Source organism: Falco naumanni, chromosome Z (assembly GCF_017639655.2).
Source record: "Falco naumanni isolate bFalNau1 chromosome Z, bFalNau1.pat, whole genome shotgun sequence".
NCBI lineage: Eukaryota > Metazoa > Chordata > Aves > Falconiformes > Falconidae > Falco > Falco naumanni.
In genome coordinates this window covers 18,072,034-18,091,455 of record NC_054080.1, presented here as the reverse complement: position 1 = coordinate 18,091,455, position 19,422 = coordinate 18,072,034, and the positions used below count along the sequence as shown (strand labels likewise).

General features: G+C 52.8%; 2 protein-coding genes across 4 annotated transcripts; both read right to left on the bottom strand.

Annotated features, from left to right (window-relative positions):
* Positions 1-2,283: 2,283 nt before the first annotated feature.
* Positions 2,284-13,560, bottom strand: LOC121081570 (cyclin-dependent kinase 4 inhibitor B-like). Of its 3 annotated transcripts, none has more exons than XM_040580714.1 (2): positions 13,360-13,560; positions 2,284-3,647 (listed from the first exon to the last, which is right to left on the bottom strand). In XM_040580714.1, exons 1-2 carry the CDS (start codon positions 13,417-13,419, stop codon positions 3,162-3,164), a joined length of 546 nt encoding a protein of 181 aa, XP_040436648.1. In that variant the 5' UTR covers positions 13,420-13,560; the 3' UTR covers positions 2,284-3,161. The 3 variants fall into 3 exon arrangements, with proteins under 3 accessions (XP_040436648.1, XP_040436647.1, XP_040436649.1); XM_040580713.1 differs by lacking the exon at positions 13,360-13,560 and adding an exon at positions 11,993-12,340; XM_040580715.1 differs by lacking the exon at positions 13,360-13,560 and adding an exon at positions 5,738-5,887.
* Positions 13,561-16,312: 2,752 nt separating this feature from the next.
* On the bottom strand, positions 16,313-18,771 carry CDKN2B (cyclin dependent kinase inhibitor 2B). Its single transcript, XM_040580716.1, has 2 exons — positions 18,395-18,771; positions 16,313-16,869 (listed from the first exon to the last, which is right to left on the bottom strand). Exons 1-2 carry the CDS (start codon positions 18,533-18,535, stop codon positions 16,606-16,608), a joined length of 405 nt encoding a protein of 134 aa, XP_040436650.1. The 5' UTR covers positions 18,536-18,771; the 3' UTR covers positions 16,313-16,605.
* Between the last annotated feature and the right edge of the window lie 651 nt (positions 18,772-19,422).

Below are 19,422 nucleotides of genomic sequence, written 5' to 3'. Positions count from 1 at the left end.
ACTTTTGCTCATATAGCATCTTAAAGTATTCCTACCTCTTTTTCCTGTAAGTTGGGGAGGGGGTGGGGGGTGGAGGAGAACAAAAGAAGTAAAAATGGTTAATTACTTCAATGAGTGTCAGACTAGGACTGACTGAGACTTGATTAAAAATAAATATCTAGAACCACTAGGTATATCATCCCTCATCTCTACTGCTGGGAGTGGTTGCCTCACCAGAGCTCTTGTAAAATATGCATGTCTTCAGAGGTCCTCTCCCCAGCACCTGGTCCTGTGGCTTACCTGTCCCACCATCAAATTCCTCAGTTTCTCCTGTGAAGGCTCTGAGCACTTCCACTTTCCTCCTGAGACTCACAGTATTTGAGGCTTATTTTCCATGTAAGTAGGCAGAGAGGTTAATGTATTGCCACACCTTTGGCCCAGGCAAGGTCAGGTGATCACTTTCTTTCCTGAAATGCCTTTTGTTTTGCACTTCTGTGGAGGTTTCAAAAGCTGTGAACGAGATATCTAAAGCCTATGAACTGACAGACACAATAAACTTAGGTGAATTTGAAGTGGGTTACGCCTCTTGTAAAGCTTGGAAGTCCTGTCCTCAAAGAGTAAATTTCCAGAATGTGTAATAGAAAAAAATTTGTTTTTCTAAGTGCCATTACCGTGAAGGTATTTTTATTAAATATAAAAAGCCTGAAAGAGGAGACCACAACAGAAAATATCTTAGTCAAATTATTTAGATCTGGCGTTCACATGCAATTGAAGAATGCTTTCTAACAGATAGGGCTGCTGGCTCCTTGTCTAAGAGTGAACATTTATGAAAGAAGGGAAAGCAGCATAAAGCTGCTACCTCAGTGTGGTGAACCTATCTTTTTTAAGACTTTTTAGAGAGACAAAAAAAGCTGTGAATATTTTTTCACAGAGGTTGGGCTGGACAAAGGGGGGAAAACCTTTTTCTATACTTTGCTAAGCAGTGCAAACTCTTCCTTTCCTCCCTGTTCATGGTGCCAGTGCTGAAAGTTGTGCAGGCTGGTGAACGCCTTGTCCGTTCAGGCACTTCTCACCACACTCACACCACCGCCGAAATCACTGCGTGTATCTCTGTCCCAAAAACTCTTTATCCTCGTCAGACGACATCCCCAGGAAATCTGGGGCTACGGCACCTCCGAGGCCAAAGCCCTAGGAAGGTCAGGCTCTTTCCGCACGGCTTTCCCGGGTGGGGAGAGGCTGCGTGGAAAGCTCGCAGGCATCCTGGCGTGAACGCTGCTCCACCTGCCATGTTTCCGAACGGACTTCCCGGGGCTCCGGCCCTCCTTCCCGCAGGGAAGGGGGCGCCTTCGGCGGACAGCCGGCGGGCAGGGCGGCGGGCAGCGGGGGCTGGGGCGTCGCGGGGAGCCCAGAAGATGCAGGGATGCTCCGCGCCCCGCCGCTCCGGCCGGGGTCCGCCGGCCGCTAGGACCGCCACCTGCCCTCCGGCCCAAGCATCGCAAGGCTCAGCTGAGCTCCCTCCTGCACGCAAGCCGCGGGGACGGGAGAGAAAAAAAAAACCACCTTCTTCCCACCCTACCCTGCCCCCGACCCAGACCGATTTGCTGATCCCTCTCCTGCCGGCCCGCCCTCCGGGCCGGGCTTGCCATCGATTTGGTCCCCAAAGATCTAGGAAGTCACTTTTTTTTCGTTGGTTGGTTTGGGTTTTTTTTTTTTTGGTGAGAGAAGGGTGACTTTTTTCCTTACCACCCCTGCCCTTCTATTTTAAAGAAATGAGCGGCAGAAAGCCGTTCCTCGGTAAGCTGGAGGCGAAATGACGGTGCATGGGAGCACTTCTGGCCCCGTGCCGGTGAGCACAGTGCAGGCTCCTAGTCACGGGCAACCAAACCGCCATCCTACCTGCGGGAATCGGCAAGTGACAGCCTCCAGGCACAGCATGCGCCGCGTGCCTCTACAGCGTATAATTGCCTTTGGTTTTTTAGCAGGAAAAGAAAAAACCTGCTTTTAAAGAGATCGTAGAGCCACGCGAAGTTAGCAAGTGCATTTCCTATTGCTCTGTAAGCGTTCTTTTAAATAAGGAAATTAGCGTGTTCCATGGGTGCTTTTAACTCGAGTGTGTATGTTCGTAAATAACACACACCTGCGTATAAGCCCTGTGCATTCGACCTGCGCGAACGTGTTGTGTGTATGTGTACTTATTGTGTACACACTTAGCGTGTGTATGTATAAATGTGTATTTATGCACAGACACAAAAGATGTAAGCGACAGACAAAGTCGAAATGAATAGCACCGTCCAACACCGAGTATTGCTGCGTACAGGGCATTTAATAGTTAAACACAAAGATAATTTTTTTTTAAGCCAACCTCTTTCCTTTTTTGCTGTTGAATAATAACAGGTATTTAATCACACGTAAGTGGTACCAACATTGGGTAGACCATGGAAATCGCGTGGGAAAAACAGAGCCAATGCCGGTGAAGAAATCCAGATCCAAGCTCTGTGATTGTCTGGTTTGGAGACAAGGAAAGCCGTCTTAAAAATACGGAGCTCATTGCCCAGATCTTCTGAATCAACAAGATATGTCCAAATGTTAAATCTGCGCGGTAACTAAAGGATCACCAATTGGTTTCTCACATGGATAACTTTCATGAATGAATACATCTATACATAATACGTATAGCTGTTCCCAAACTATAATCTCGAACAGTGTTAAATATTTCAAGACTCTCTGAGTCGAGCGGGATGGTGAAGGGGCGGATTTGAAGATTAATTGATTTTGTAAACGGGTTGGCTAAGGTGTTCACTATTTTGAAGAGCTATATAAAGGAATCTAAAGGTATCACGAAAATGCAAAGCGTTCTCACTTCTCTAAACCGCATCAAATTAACAATGGAGGGAAGAAACGACGAAATTCCCTTCCCCCTTCCCCCCATTGCCCCGTGGGGCACCGGAGAGCAGTTTGCCGCTTCTTCCCTGCCCGCCGGTGAACCTGCGGAGGGGAGAACCAGGAGGTCTCCCTGCGGCCCTCTTTTGGTCCCTTCCGCTTTTCCTTAAAGATTTCATCAGCATGCATAGCCTGGCAGAAGCAGGACACGGAGTGCCCCGGGGGTGAGGGAGAAGCTCTGGGGCAGAGGGGCAGAAGCAGACCCTCCCCAGCAGCTGGGCTGCCTGGAGCATCGTCAGCCGTCAGCGCTCGCTGGGTGCCTCGACGGCGGGGAGGACCTGCCCGGTACCTTCCGCGGAGATGCGCGCACGGCACGGGGGGAGGAGGTCTTGGCGGGGGATGGCTGCCACCGGGGCTTCAGGAGGGGCGGCGCGGCTTGGCGGCGACGGTGGCCAGCAGGGGCGACTGCCGCGGGCGTGCCAGTGCACAGCCCCCTCCGCGGCCGGCCCGTCTCCCGGTGCGGCAGCGTGGAGGGGCGGCGGGTGTCGCAGGTAGCGTCCCACCGGTCCGTGCGGGCCCCCCGCCGCCACGTCGAGCGGGAGGCGGCCGAAGCCGTCGGGCAGGTCGAGCCGCGCCCCGGCGCGGTGCAGTGCCTCCAGCGTCTCCAGGAAGCCGGCGCTGGCCGCGTCGTGCACCGGGAAGCAGCCGGTGCTCGGGTCGGGGCGGTTGGGGTCGGCTCCGCGCTGCAGCAGCAGCTCGGCCACCCGCGGGCTGCCCAGCATCATCACCTGCGGGGAGACACAGCGTTAGCGCGGCGGCTGCGGAGAGCTGCGGGGCGGCGGCGGCTGGCGGCTGGGAGGTTGCCGGCCGGGGTGTCTTTGGGGCATGGTTTTCCCACGTCAGCTGTTTGCAGCTGTAACCTGCGTACGGGCACACGGCTGTACTCGGTGATCTGTATGGGTCCCTTCCAACGTGAGATAGTCTATGGTTCTATGATAAATTAATTAGCTAAGATGGCTGTGATTTCCAGAATAAGTACTACATACGTGTATGTTCTGTTCCACATTTTACACCATTTATATATAACATGGAATGTATGGTACTTGTGTTGTGTGTACACACATACATACACGACAGACATATACGCCATTTATATGTATCATTTGTTATACTATAAAGAGAGTGGGTGGGTGTGTATACACACTATGTGTACACGCACTACGCGTTCTGTAACAGCGCTGAGGAGCGGACAGGCTATGATTTTTCAATGAACAGCACAGCAGCAGCGCAGGGAGCACGGCGGGGCCGGACGGCCAGGTGTAACAGCCCTGGCAGTGGCTCTTTTCGGTGCCAGGTGAGGATTTCCCTGCTCTTGAGTTCTGGATCGAACCGTTTTGCTCTCTCTCAGCTCTGGCTAAACCTGTGCTTCTTCTCACAGGAGCAAGGAAAGCTGTTGAGCGCCCATGGGTAATGCACAAAACTTCCCTGCCACTCCGCAGCTGAAACAAAAGCAGGAACTTCTGCCAAGGTGTACTTATGCACGACTAAAGAAAAACAAAAAAGTGAAAACAGCACGCAAGCAAATAGAAGAAACTGACGCTTCGGTTTTTACTTTCCCCGTTCTCCTGGTGATTTTCAGTGGAATTTTAACCTCCATGAATTGAGCCTTAAGACTGTAGAAAATGCCTTGAGAAAACTTGTTTTCTCATTATTTTCTTTCTCGAGAGAATCTGTTTATGGACTACAAATATTTGGTTTTATTTATAATAGAAGTGCGAAAATGCTTATAAACTTCATAATTTATCAATTCCTGTAGAGGTTAAGTCTTTCAGAAAGATAAAGCAAGTCCGCATGTCAGAGTGGCAGCCATTTTGCAAAGTGTTGGTAAAGGAAACAGAACTTAGTCTCAGCCAGAAGTAAGGGGTGGAAAGAGAAAATTTACTACAATTTGGAGAGCCTTTTCATCTGGAATTTGAACCTGCGACAGAAATAAAACGAATAATTTTCTCAGTGCCTTTCTCAGTAACTTACTTCAGAAAAATAATTCCTTTTCTATATAAAGTGCAAGTGCCAAAATGGCTGTTCAGCTGGTGAATCATTACATTCAAATGGCAGCTCGAGAAAACCCTTTTCATGAAATGCACAACTCCAGTTTAAATCACAGTACATTAATCGTTCGATGAGAACCTAACTCTTCCAGCTTAAGTATGCCAATTAATATAACACACTTCTAGCTCTCAACATGTCTCAAAACAACTCCACTGCACACTGTACTTGTAATACTATCAATGAATACTACCACTATTGATGAATAATTAATATTAAAAATACCACTCATGACAGTGACAACTACTAATATATACCTAGTTTCAAGTTACAATTTTTGCTCAGTGACAATTTCTACACCGTCTTCTGTGCTATTCTGTCACACGAATATAGTAGTAAGGGACCCCGTTTCTATTTCCTTGGGGGAAAGACCCATTAAGGCTATATTTAAAGCAAACAAACAAACAAGAAAAGTCGATCGAAGCGCAATCAGCTCCCTGAACCCATCTGGAAGAGGATTTTGCAGTCCTACTTCTCCTTTTGAGTACCCTTTCGCATAATTCGTTTGCTGACACCGGTGCACCCCCCCACCCCCCAACCCTATCTTAGAATGTTTGCAGGAGATCGGGGGTTCAGAAAATACCCTCCTGCATTCAGGCAGCTGCGGCTGGAGCTCGGTTCCGATAATAACAATAAAAATCAATTCAAAACCCGAAATGCCTCCCTTCTCCCCCGCCAGCGTGGCAAAGGACAGATCCCCCAAGCCGTCACACTCCACACACACCCTCCCCCTCGCCTCATAATCCCCCCCCCCAACCCCTCTGCTCCGTACCTGGAGCGAGGTCCTCCCAAAGCAGTTGGTCCCGTTGGGATCCGCGCCCGCGTCCAGGAGCTTCCGCACCTCCTCGCGGTCCCCGCGGGCAGCAGCGCTGCACAGCCGGTCGCCAGCACAGCCGCCGCCCCGGGGGGACGCCTCCATCGCCCCGACACAGGGTCGCCCACTGCCTTTCCGTCTCCCCCGGCCAGGACCTCGACTGCCGCGGCTCGGCAGCTGCTCCTCCCCGACGACAGAGGCCGCCCCCCCGCGCCTCCCCCCCGGAGCAGACCGTCCCCCGGCCCGGCCCTGCGTACCCTCGCTGCTCGCACGCCCGGCGGGGCAGGGCACTGCAGCATCCCCCCGCCCCGGCTCCACGCGAGGAGGGGGCCGTGGTCCTGGCGGCTGCGGGAAAACCCGCGCTCCCTCCCTGGGGGGCACGGAGTTGGCGGGGAGGGGTGGGGTAGGATCGCGGGGTGCTGACAGCCAAGCTGGTAGCTCGGCACCCCGCGGGGCAGCGCGGCCTCACACCGCCCCGAGAGCTCCCGCGGGGGCTGCCACCCCCCGGGGGCGCCGTTGGTACGGGAGGAGGAAGGGGACGGGGGCTGCGGCGTGCGCTCCCAGCCCCTCCCCACATCGGTGCGGGGTGCGAAGGACGGGGAGGGGGGCGCAGCCCAGCCGGCAAACCGCTTCCCCGGGGCCCCGGGGCTGGCCACAGCTGCCCCGGCCCGGGCAGGTGGGACGCGCCCCGCCGTTATTTTGCATGGGGCGTGCGGCGGGGGACGGCACACCAGAGCCTTCCCGGGGCAGGGAGGGACTCTTGTGAGAGGGATGGATTTGGCTTGTCCCTCCGGAGGGTCTCCTTGCCCTACCCCGAGCTCCTCCGAGCGGTGGGTCTGGGGTCCGTTCCCCCGTCCCGCCGCCGGCCGGGAGCAGGCGGCCCGGATGAGGAAGAGCGCCGTGCCCGCAGGAAGTCTGCGATCCACCGCATGGCAGCCTGCCGCGGGGACCGCTTCGCCCGGCCCTGCGGGAGCCTGTCGCGGGCAAGACGGCCGCGACGAGACCCAGCCGGGACAAGGTACGGCTCCAGCCCGGCAGCCAGAGGCTGGGCAGAGCCCACTCTTATCTCTGTGAAGGTTCCCAAAAACAACGCACCTGACCCCTCCTCTTGCTTCCCGCACTCTCACTCATCCCTCCTGGACAAAGCTGCTCCCCGCGGCGGGCCCCGGCGACGCCTATGATACTCACCCTGTCCCCCAGCCAACCCCCCCCCGTCGAGGGGAGCGGGGAATCGGCCCCAGCGCCTGCGGAGCTGCCACAGCACCCGCGACCCGCGGCTTAAAGGTTTTAGTCCGCCACCTCGAAGCTACGGGAAGACCTGAGCAAGGGGCGAGACGAAGGAGGGGGGTTAAAGGCTCCTGCGCTCCCACAGGGCGATGCGGAGAGCGGGGCGTTTCAGAGCCACCGCCGAGGTCGGATGAAGTGAGCAAATATAGCAAAACAGATTAAGGACTTTTTTAGGCTATGTGTGTGTGTGTCCTGACGCGCCTCCCACCCCCTACCCCGTCAGTTGCCTAATCTCCTGTTTTTAATTACAGCAAACCCGTGCGATTGCCACAGAAGCAGTATCTGCCGTGCAGATGCACCTTTGTTCCCTTCGACGTTATCCTCCCCTGAGCCGCTCGAGCACACGAAAAGCCCAGCGTAGGCTCTTGAGAGGGCAAATGCCCTGAAAGGCGAAACCGGCGATTTTATGTCTACAGGTACGGACGGCGGAAAGGCAGAGGCATCCTTGGACACGGAGAAATTAAACACAAAATTATCCTTGCGTAGATAAGACAGAAAATCACTGAAAATTCCTCATATGGGGGCTTTTTGAGCCTCCCCCGCCAAGTTTCTGCTTTGCAAGGGCAGGGTGCGGTATTTGAAGTGGGCTTGGGCGCGGTAAGGCACCCGCTCGGCAGGGACGTGCAGCGGGCTCCCACGCACCCTGGTTTTGCTGCAGTGCATGGTGCAGAGTGGACCCCAGGGCTGGAGGGCTATTAAAAAAATTAATATTTTTTAAAAAAATCAACAAGCAAAATTTTAAAGTGGATTTTTAAAAGTCCACAAAGCGGAGGAATTAAAAGGAAAGGATCTCCCACCCAACAGGTAAAGTGCCCTGCAGTCCTTCATGCCCTCTCTGCCATTAGTGATAGCCATGTAGGGATAGATCCAAGGAGAAAACCTCCCTGGGATTACGTGTGTCAGGTGTCCTAAAATTGCAGATCACTAGTGAGGCGCGGCAGGGTTGCATATTATCTCTGGCTAATCTTGCTTTCAGTGAAATAGTAATGATAGTGGATTTTATGCATCTCACATATGTGTGTATATAAATATATGCATACAAGTCTTTTTGTATAAGTAACTTTTATATATGTATAAAAAAATATTATACACTCACACGTCAACATATTTGTAAATTAAGATGTTACTAGAGGAGTCAGAGGGCCTGTCTGTATCTCCATTCCTGCTAAAATCTATTAAAAGCCACAAAATAGCACCATGGTGTAAAACAACAAATATGGTCCTGTGCTAATGATTACTGGTCCTCCAAATTACTTGTCAAGCCACTGAACCATTAAAAAGACACAATTTTAAGTTACATTATTGAAGTCATATGAATTTTACCCTCACAAATGCACATCCTATTTTGCACAATTTTGGTACCAACAAACGACCTCAAATTCGTCAAAACATAATATCACACACTCATTTCTGAAGTCAGGGAAATAACAACCAAACCTGTGCTAATGCGTTTTGAAAACGACCCTTGTACTGGACTTGCATCTTGGGGGAAGGGAGCAGAAACCATCTTCCCTCTCCAACAAACCTTACTGCAAAGATATTGGGGGGGGGGGGGGGGGGGGGGGGGGGGGGGGGGGGGGGGGAAGTGGAGAAGACTGTCCACATCAAGCAGTCTTCCGATTCTACATTTCTGCTTCTAGTATTTTTTAAAGTCATTGTTCAACAATACAGGGTTTTGACACTGAAAACATCTATTTTAATATTACAGTACAGCAACGCTGCAAATTGTTTTGAAGATGTTTTGATAATAGCATACAGGACAGAAAAGGTCATTTTCAGTTACCAAAAGCAGCCATCTTATGCCCTGTTTAAGGCTTAGCACGTGCTACCCTTTCGAAGAAAAAAATTTGTAAACATTAAAGTGTTTTCAAAACATTTATGTGAGTTATTTTATCATCTAGCAGGTATTTCAGTAATAAGTTTAGGGGTTAATTAAATACTACAAAGAGGCAAACTATAGAAAACATAATACTGGGATGTCCTTGTTTGTAAAATTGCAAAAAAAACCCCAAAGCCCCCAAAAACACAGGAGGGGCAGGAGTGGAAGATGCAATGGAGAGGCTGCATGAAAGTAACCTGATTTACAACGGGGGGTGGGGGGTGGGGGGTGGGCTGGGAGGGGGAACAGTTGTTCGGAGTTATGCCACAACTGAAGCAAAAATGATGAATAGAAATCGTTGAAGAGGATGCTTCTACTCTTCAGCTTAAAATGTCAGTGTATTTGCAAAGATAATTATCGTTATCACACATATTGGGTAAGAGCAGGAAAATCTAGCACTTTAATTTTAGACCTTTAGAATTTGTGCCATAGAGGTTTCTTTTGAACATAAAAATGGCCAAAAAACACTACACCCCAACAAACAAACAAAAACCCCACAACGACCCAAAAATCTGCAATACTAAAAAATAAATACTTTGGTTTCTGTTTTCCAAGCTGTGTGATGTAAATTTGCACAAAGCACATTTCTGAATGCAATATGCTGCCCTACATAGCTGTGAAAATATTTCTAGATATTTGTACAATTTTTGTAGAAACCCTCCAGGAAATTTTAGACGCATATTACTTCAGTTTTCCATTTTGTGCTATGGAGCCATTGGAAAGTAAAACGATGTAACGGCTCTGGGTAATCACCTAACAGTACAAAAAGTAATTAAGCATTCATCAGGCAAAATATTCCCTTCCTTAAAAAACAAATAGCAAAGCAAAGACAAATGACAAATAAACACACACACAAGGCAAAACAAATAAAATCTCTCCCATACGCCTAAGAAATAAAAAGGTTTAGATGTTGCAAGAGAAAAAGGTCACGGTATGGCCAATGCGATGTAGAATTGCTTCTATCAGCCAGGTTTTGAGTGTCAGTCGCCGGAGGTTCAGAAGCAGCTTCGTGGACACTGTTTTAATAAAAGACACTCTCTCTCTCTCTCTAAGACTGCTCGAGGAGTATTAAAATTTTCTTTGTTCCATCCACCTATTTAAGTAATTTAATTTTGAACAAAGCTTGAGAATAGGACCCATCTCTCTAAGTAACAAACAAGGGCAAGGAAAAAAAGAAATTTTAAAAGCAGCTGTTTTCCCTTTATTTTCAAACTTTTTTTTTTTTTTCCCTGAAATAGATTTCCACCTCATCCAAATATGAAGCCCCCCTCCTCTTCCGGCAGACTGTGTCCTGAAATACTGTGGGTTTGGTGTTCTCTGTCTCTGAGATGCCAAAATATTTATGCATTACTTTTGTGACTGTAATATTGTTACATCCTACTATGGAAGGAGCACGGTTTTTTTAGATTAAACACACACTTCTTTTACCCCTCCCCAGCCTCTTCAGAATCAGCTTTTCAGCACATTTCAGTCACTATTTTAGACCTAACTGGCACTTTTCAAGAACTCAATCTCCCCAGTGAAAAGTTCAGGGCACAGGGGAGCAGCAGTATTTACAGCAAGTGTGGAAATAGAAGGAAAAAAAAAGTTGCCACACTGCCTGATGCATAAGAAGATTTTGCCCTTGCTGCAGCAAATTTTAAATCGAGATAACTGACACCTTCATATTTATGTTTAATGTTTTATAATCCAGATTTGTGCATTTCAGGTCAACCAGGGTTTATAGTTTCTTCCCGCCCCCCCCCCCCCCCCTTTTAGTGTAAGATGAAGAAATTAGGCCTACTAAAAATGCAAGAAAGGAAGGATTTGAAAGTAACAAGGAAAACTAAATGTTGTTTCTGACTTTTTTTTTATATATATATATATACACACACACACACAGAGTGTGTATGTATATCTCCCTACACCTGATGTTCAAAAAGTGCTAAAGGGATCTAACCAGGGACTGGAGCAGGCAAACTGTGAACTGCTTTATCTCCACAATTCGAGTCCTATAGCTTGAAGGTTTTAATTGTTGGGTTGGTTGGTTGTTTTTTTTTTTTTTTAATATATATATATACACACACACACACACACACACATATATATATATAACATATAATCACTATTTTTGTAGATATTTTCTAAGGCAAATATTTCTACTGTCCGTCTGCCCCTGCTATTCTCCAGTCTGTGCTCTGGATTAAAGAAGGTTGTGGACTCCTCTACTGACCTCCTACAAGGATTTTGCAGAACAATCCTCAAACACTCACCAAAATTAATATTCGCTTTATTTTTCATAATGTGTCTAATTTTGTGTAATGATCGAGGCCTAAGTTGTGGTGTGCAGATTCACAACAATCCGGTTTTGCAGTCTGAAATCAGGAAAAAGTCTCTAAAAACACCTTGGGTGTCTCAATGCCCTTTATATACGTGTGTGTTTTAATTACTCTTTCTGACGCTGCTCGGCCGCTCTGACCCTTATTGCACATATTTATATAACAGCAAGGGAAGGCAAAGCAGGCCACTGTATTTCACCGTCATTTACAGCAATGGAAAGTAATACAGGCTCGGGAAACAGTGGCCATTTTCTCTCTTCAGAGCAAGTTCTCTCTTGCAGAAAACCATCTGCAAATGTTGGTAAGGGGTGGTGGGTTTGTTTTTTCTAAGTTAGCCATAGGAAAAACGAAAAGAAAAACTTCTCAAGGGGGAGAAAGAAAAAGGCAGAAATAAGTTACAGTAACTTTTCAAGAACAGGTCGTTTTCTACAGCGCTTACCAACAAGAAAAAAAAAAAAAAGAGAAAAAAAAAAAAGACTAAAAAATAATAACCCCCACGCCTGTGCAACACTCACGTGTTCCCGATGCAATATGAGCATGTGGCGCGGCGGGGGCTCCGTGGTGTTGCGCGACCGGGGCCGGGCTGCCGTGGGGAGCGGGCACCCCGTTCGCCCGGGGGCGGCGGCTACCGCCTCCCGTTCCCACCGCACCGTCGGGCCCCCGCGACGACAGCGACAGCCCCCCCCCCCCGCCTCCTCCCCAAGCAGCCCCGCTACCCGGGGCCCCTACCTGGGCCGGGGGCTCCCGCGGCGCCTCCTCCGCAGGACCAGCAGCAGAGCGAGGCGCGGCGGCCAGCGCCGCCTCAGCGCCCCGACGACACCGCGGAGGATGCGCCATCCCAGGGCCCGGGCCCGGCGCAGGCTGCGGGCGCGCCGAAAGCGGACAGTGCACCTTATCCGGGGGGTCATGGGTGCGGGGGAGCCCCCGGCCTGTCGCACAAGAAATACCTCCCCGCCGGGGCCCCACCGGTGAATCGGCCCTCTCACCCTCCATTCATTGGAGAGGATTTTTTTTTCTTCTTTTTTTTTTTTTTCTTTCTTTTCCGTTTGACTAATTTCGACTCCCCATTTCGCTTTACCTCCCTTCCCCCCCCCCCCCCCCCCCCGCCCCCCCTTAAACGCCTCCCATGATGATGGTTCCCGCCTTGAAAGCAGGCGAAGGAGGACCGGCAGCGGGGGATGGGGACGGGGGAGGCTGCCGGCTCCTCTCCCCTCCCACTGACTCTCCCCGGGGAGCACCACCACCAAACGGGCGTGGAGGACGGCCAATCGCAGGGCGCTCCCCTGCTTTCAAATAAAGCCTTGACGACATGTCCTTGCCCTCCTCCTTCCCCCCTCCCCGCCCCCCCCGTCCCGTCCCGTCTGTCCCCTCCAAACACACGGCCTCCCGCTCCGTTTGCAGAAAGTGTGTTATGCTGGGGTTTTTCTCTTGTTGGTTGTTTGGGTTTGGACCCCACTCCCTTCGGGAGCCCCTCGGTGGGGCGGGGGCTGAGGTGGCCCGACGCATCGCGACCCCCGCCCGTCCCCCCGGGGGTCGTGTCGGTGCCCCGGGGGGCGGCTAGCGGATCCCTGCCGCTTTAAAAGTGCAGGCCAGTATTGGCCCGGGCGAGCAGCTATTTCCTTGTCACATGGTCATTTGAACGCGACGCGGGGCCGTTGCGTAGCGGAGCGAGGAAAAAAAAAAAAAAAAAAAAAAGCGGATCTCGTCTCCCCCCGCCGGTAACCGAAACGGGTAATTAACTATTTCCTTTCCCCCGACCCTCTCCCTGGCCGTGCTCCGCGGTGACGGATCCTTTTGTTTTCGGTTTGAAGGGTGAGATTTTGGGCCGTGGCGGGGGGAGGGGGGCGGGAACGGTAAACAGCGGAGGAGCGCTCAGAAGCCCCGATCAACCTGCCGGCGTTCCCCTCCCCGTCCGCTGCCGTGGGGACCGCCGAAGGGTGCTGAGCCCCTCGACGGCCGGTGCTGAGCGAGGCCTGCCGCCCGGCAGAGGACCTCTGGGCGGCGGGGTTGAGGGGGATCCGCTACCCGCCCCGTCCCCGCCCCCCCTCCCCGGGAGCCCCTCTGCCTGCTCATCCCCCGTCCCGGGCGCGGCGTACCTCCGTGCGAGGCACGGTGGGGGGTGACGGGCAGGGAAGGTGCCGGTCCTGCGGGTGCATCTTCGTCCTCCTCGGGTGCGGTGGGGTCCGGCACGGCTCGGCACGGCACGGCTGGACGTGGCTCGGCGCGGAGCTGGGGGGGCGCAGGGACTGCAGGGAGCCGGCAGGGAAGGCTCCGGGAGGGAGGGAGGCATCGCGGCGTCCCTGGGAGGGCTGGTGGATATACGCGTGTGCAACACTCCCCCCATAACAAACACCTCCTACTCTCGGCTGGACAAACAGTAATAACACCGATGTCAATACAAGTTTCCTTCTCATGCCTGTGCAGGGAGTAACCCTAACAACAATGCTAATAAAGAAGAGCCTGAAATGGTTTCTCTTGGACCGAGTCCGATTTCAAGCCTGGGAAATGTGTGAGTGAAAACAGCCATTTAGAAACGAAAGCAGCTCTTCGAGATCCTTGCTTTTTTTTCTTTTTTTTTTGGTTCCCACCCCCCCCTCCCGTGGCTACTTCTCGACAACAGGCAAGGCAAAATTGAGAGAAATAATGAACGCCTGCCTGGCTGCATGATGCAGGTGCGGTGGTGGGAGGATGAATTGACAGTTTTGGCAATAGAAACCAAATACCCGCCAACGCTGAATGCATGGCCGAGCCGGGCCCGGGGAGCATCTCATCGTGTACAGGGCACAAACCCTGCTGCAGAGGGGTGTGTCTGTCTGTCTGTCGCTCAGATACACTCAAGCACAATTGCGGTATTAGAAATAAAAAGTGCCAGTTAACCGCCACGTTAAACATAATGCTTTTAGGGCTTTCCCGACATGCATATTGCTGCTGTTTGTTGTTAACAATTACTATGCTGCTTTTCAGGGAGAAATCGAAGCCCTGGAGCCGACGCTGCTGTCAGAAGAAAAGGTGCCTGTGGAAGCTCCCATGGTCGAGCAGGATTACATCGGGGACCCCCATCCTCCCACGAGGTGAGTAGCCTCCACTGTGGGCCTGGCACGGGCAAGGGGCTCCAGAACTGCAGCATGAGGCAGATTGATAGCAATTAGGCATTTAGCCCTGCTGCATTTTGAAGGCATATTCTGCTCGTTTAGTGCAGTCAGCCTAGGAAAGTACGTTATTTCCCAGTCAAATGTATGCATTATTATTATTATTATTATTATTATTATTATTATTATTATTATTATTATTATTATTATTATTATTATTATTATTATTATTATTATTATTATTCTTCCTACTATTATTATTATATTGGGTTTTTTTATTATAATAATAATCATTATAGTTGTTGTTTCATAAACTATAATGTGAATATTTAAAATTTTAAATCAATTTTGACTCTTGAGGAAAACGACCTTTCAAAATAGGAATACTGGTCTAACTGATAATGGAAGAAGAACAGTTTATTAGACCCTTACTTTTCTGCAGCCTTGCCTTGCCAAGCTCTAGCCTTGCACGATTTCAGTTCCATCTCAGTTCCCTCAGTTCAGTCTCATTTCAGTTCCACCTCAGCTCCCTCAGGCACAGCATGCAGACACTTGACTGCTGCATCCCCAGTGTTGTCCTTGGCTTGCCTGCGGCTATGCCATGTACTAAGAGAGAATATAGTACATTTTCATAAGGTGTTATCATCGCATATTGTAATGTAATATATTTTCTATTAAAAGATAGGTATAAAATACATATTCTAGGCGGGTTTATAATAAACAAGCACGAATATAATGTGAATTTTTGCACAGAGTTTATATGCATAAATAGTAGTTATAATTAAGCACAACCATATTACAGATTAAAATAATTAATAATCAAATACATATGCTTGATACATAACCACAACGGGTTTTAAATATATACTCATATTTATGTATATTTTTATATAGGTATTACATAGATGTATTACACACTTAAATGGTATAACTCTATATCTATAGTGTACCAACGTATACAAAGTAATTTTAAAGCATGCATTATGTGAAATTATGTAATAAATAGCATATTCTAATACGTTATATAAAAGTACATATATTATTTTTAATGTTTATATATGAAATATCTAGGGTTTGGACACTCGGTAGGAACGCAAACCGAAGAGAAATCTTTTTTCCCCTTCAATTCTCCACAGATAGCCTCCAAAGTGCTCGGGATTTGTGCTGGGGAACGAGCCCAGAGCTCTCCCGTTGTCCCACCTTGCTTCCCCTTCTGTGTCCTTGTCGCGCAGGACGTGTGAGCACAGACCCGCGTGGGGTCCGAGGGTGGGTGTGGGGCAGGCAGCCCCACATAATTGATCTGTTCCCCGCCCCCCCTTCGTCCTTCAGCAGCACAGCCGTTACAACCACTCGCTGTTACAACGGCTCGTTTTTTTCTTCACCAAACGCCACCTTCGAGCAGCTTGGGAAACCCTGGGACCGAGCTCGGATATACGATTTTAAATTTTCAGTTCCACACCGCCTTCATTGTGCAACCGTCATGGTTTCTTCAAAATACTGTTAAATTCACAGCAACTCGGAGGAGGTCACCTGCAAGTTGGTAAAACACTTATTACTTCAAGCGAGGGCGGTATTGGGCTTGCGGAGACGCCAATCGCTCTTTATTTTCTCCTTCTATGTCCCATGTTTACGACCTTCGTGAGAAGAGCCACGGATGCGCCACGGGCCCATGCAGAGACATGCACAGCATCTTACGCGGTTTTAAGCAGGTATGTGCCAAAGCCGCAATCGCGCCCGGGAAGGCTCAACTCCCCGCTGTCCCGGCCGGTTTTGCAAGGGAGAGGCAGAGGTTGGCTTCAGCGCCCCTTGAGTCCGACGCAGCTTGAGGCTGAAACCAACCGGGAGCGGTCGGCTCGGGCCCGGGAGAGCCCGGAGCCTCTCTCGCCCCCTGCAGACGGACGGCTGGGAAGCGCGAGTGGGGAGCCCCGGGGAGGAGGGTAAAGAGACAGCGCAGATGCGGTCCTGTCAAAACACGAAAGGTTTATTGTGCCGTCTCTGTGCAGGGGCTTTCCTTCATATTAATTTCTCTTCACAGTGTTTGGACTACCATGTCAAAAAGCTGGGCGTGGAGGGTGTCAAGTGCAGGAAAACATGCAGGCACGTGCTAACTATAGCGTGCAAACCGATACATATCGCGCTGGTCCTTCGTGCATCCGAGCAGCGAAACGCCACCCGCGGATTTTAGAAGCCCGTGAGTGCTGTTCTACTTCCTGTCTCCCGAGGTGGGCGCGGGCAATAAATTACGGGAGGAGGCTAGACGAGGGGCGGCGGGTGTCGCAGGTAGCGTCCCACCGGTCCGTGCGGGCCCCCCGCCGCCACGTCGAGCGGGAGGCGGCCGAAGCCGTCGGGCAGGTCGAGCCGCGCCCCGGCGCGGTGCAGTGCCTCCAGCGTCTCCAGGAAGCCGGCGCTGGCCGCGTCGTGCACGGGGAAGCAGCCGGTGCTCGGGTCGGGGCGGTTGGGGTCGGCTCCGCGCTGCAGCAGCAGCTCGGCCACCCGCGGGCTGCCCAGCATCATCACCTGCGGGGAGACACAGCGTTAGCGCCCGCCCGACCCGCTCGGGCTGTCTTGTTCAGCCCCGCAGGTATGGGGATCGCTACGGAAAGGAACGGAAAATCCGCAGGCGAGGCCTAGAGATCGGCTCCGGAGGCGCCGCGAGCTGCGGAGAGCACGGACCTCGCAGGAACGCCGCGCACCGGAGGAATCCCTCCTCCTCCGCGCCGCGGGACACAGCGGGGCAAGTGGGACAGAGCGCCGCTGGAGCCCCGTCGGGGCCGGGGCGTGCGGGCCCGCACCGGGGGCCCGCTCCGCGACAGGAACCGGCAGCAGGCGCGGGGCAGAGGGGCCGGGGGAAGGGGCTCGCCCTTCTTCTGGCGCACCCCCGCAGGAACCGCTCGAGCAAGTCCCGACCCGCTTTGCAACGGCCGCCGCGTAACCGTGCTGGTGGAGCAGCTCCCGGGGGCTGCCGCCGCGCCGCTCTCTCACCCGGGACGCTTTTCCAAGAAGGTCCTTAGAAAGGCGAAAAGCGTGTGTAAGGAACGCTCCCGCCCCGCAACGGGACGTCCGCGCTTCCCTCGCCCTCCGGAGGGACTCGAAACGCACCTTCAGCCTCTACGTCCCTGCCCAGCGCTGCACTAAAACGCCCGGGAGCCCCTTCTTCTCGGGGTCCCCGTACCCCGAAGCTCCGTTGCTCCCAGCGCACCCGGCAGTGCTACAGCGCCCGGGCTAAATCCCTGCTGCGTAAAGGTGCAGAAAAAAACCACGTCGGAGGTCGGCATCAGATGTGTTTCGAGTGAAATGCTGCACCGTCATTTTGTAAGAGAGAGTTTCGCGAACACCGGCCCTAAACCCCAAACATAGCTTCTCGGGTTATTCCCGTTTCATTTTATTTTGAAATCTCAAGAAGCTGGCTAGAGCTATCTCAGAAATTAATTTAGCTTTATAAATGTGGTATCTACTGCTTCTCCGGGCACGGCATCTATCCAGGCGTTCATGCGACTGTGAAACGTGGGCAGACTGAGCCCTCCCAGATGGACTCCTAGCTGCTTACCTGCAGGGTCTCCTGGGCAAGGCTATCGCGACCAGATGCTTCTGGCCTTAAGGGTCAGCGATCACAATGTATCGTGAGAGTCAGTGAATATGCTTTTCTCCATGGGAGAGCAAAATCGCTAATAGACGTATAAAGCAGAAGATGAGGTATGACGAAAGAGTAATTCTTTCAGAAAAGGTGCCTCGTTACTCTTTATTGCACGTTTATTGCGAGATGAGCATTAAAGTTCTCGGTTTTGAGTCATCCAATCTCAGTTGGTTAAGATAAAGTTAAGGGTTGTTAAGACTAAAACCTCTGTTGCGGCCGTCACAGACTTTCGCCTTTCGAGCAAAGCGAGAGGAGCCGCGGCGCTGCGCCGCTTCGACAGCAGCCGAGCGCAGCCGTCGGGGGGCGGCCGGCCCCAGGAGGCTGCCTCGGGGCTGCCGCCGCCGCTCCTCGGGCACGAAGGGCCCGCTGCCGCCGTCCCGGCACCGCCCCCCTCCCCGGCCTCCCTACCTGGATGGCCGTCCGGCCGTAGGAGTTGACGGCGTTGGGGTTCGCCGCGCCGTCCAGCAGCTCCTTCAGGCGCTGCAGGTCGCCGCGGGCGGCGGCGTTGGCCAGCTCGTCCGCCTCCGTGCGGCCCTTTCGCTGCGCCATGTTTCGGCCCGCCCCGGCCTCGCACCCGCCGGCGGCCGGTGTCCGCGGAGCGCTGCAGCACCCGCCGCCCGGCCGCCCCGCGCTACGCGGCTCTGGCCAAGATCCCGCCCGCGGAGGGCGCCCTGCCCATGGGAGTGCCCGACTCCGCCGCTCCGTGCGCCCGGCAGCCCTCGGCGACGCGGGTGGGGCAACGCGGGCGGTGCGACGCGGGCTCCCTGCGCGGGGCCGCCGCCGGGTCCGCCGCCACCTGCAGGGACGCGGCGCCGTCGCTTGTTTTCACCGCGCGGATGGTGCTGCTCCGCCCCGGACCGCCCCGGACCGGCCCCGCCAGCCCCGCCCCGCCCGCGCGCCGCTGTCACTCACCGGCGCCGCGGCGAGCGCAGCGGCCGCGGGCGGCCCCCGGCCTTACCCCGACGGGGCGGGTCGCGCCGCGCTGCCCTCTGAGGGGCGGAAGAGCCGGGCTCTCGGGGGGCGGGCGGTGGGGCGGTGGGCCGGTCTCTCCACTATTTTGTCCTCCCCCCGGCTCTCTTAAGGGCCTCATCGTGTTAATCTGTGCCTGACCGCCCCGAGGGGAGGTGAGGCCGGGGGAAGGGAAGGCGCAAAAGCGGCAAAAGGGCTGTATTTAAGGAAAGCGGGAATTAAGGGGAGCCGCGCCCCCGGGACCGCCGGCCTGGTGTAAGCGGGGCCCCTCTCCCGTCACAGCGGGAGCGCTCGACTTGACGCTGCCTTACCCGCTCTCCCGGTACCCGCGGGAGGCGGCGATGGCCGCGTTGCTCCCCCCTTCTGCTGGGGGAACTGCGAGCTCTTCCCAGCTTTTCTAGTCGGTGCAGACTCTGCGTAGCAGTGGGCGCAGCAGCGCAGAGAGCCTGCACGGAGATGAGACCCAC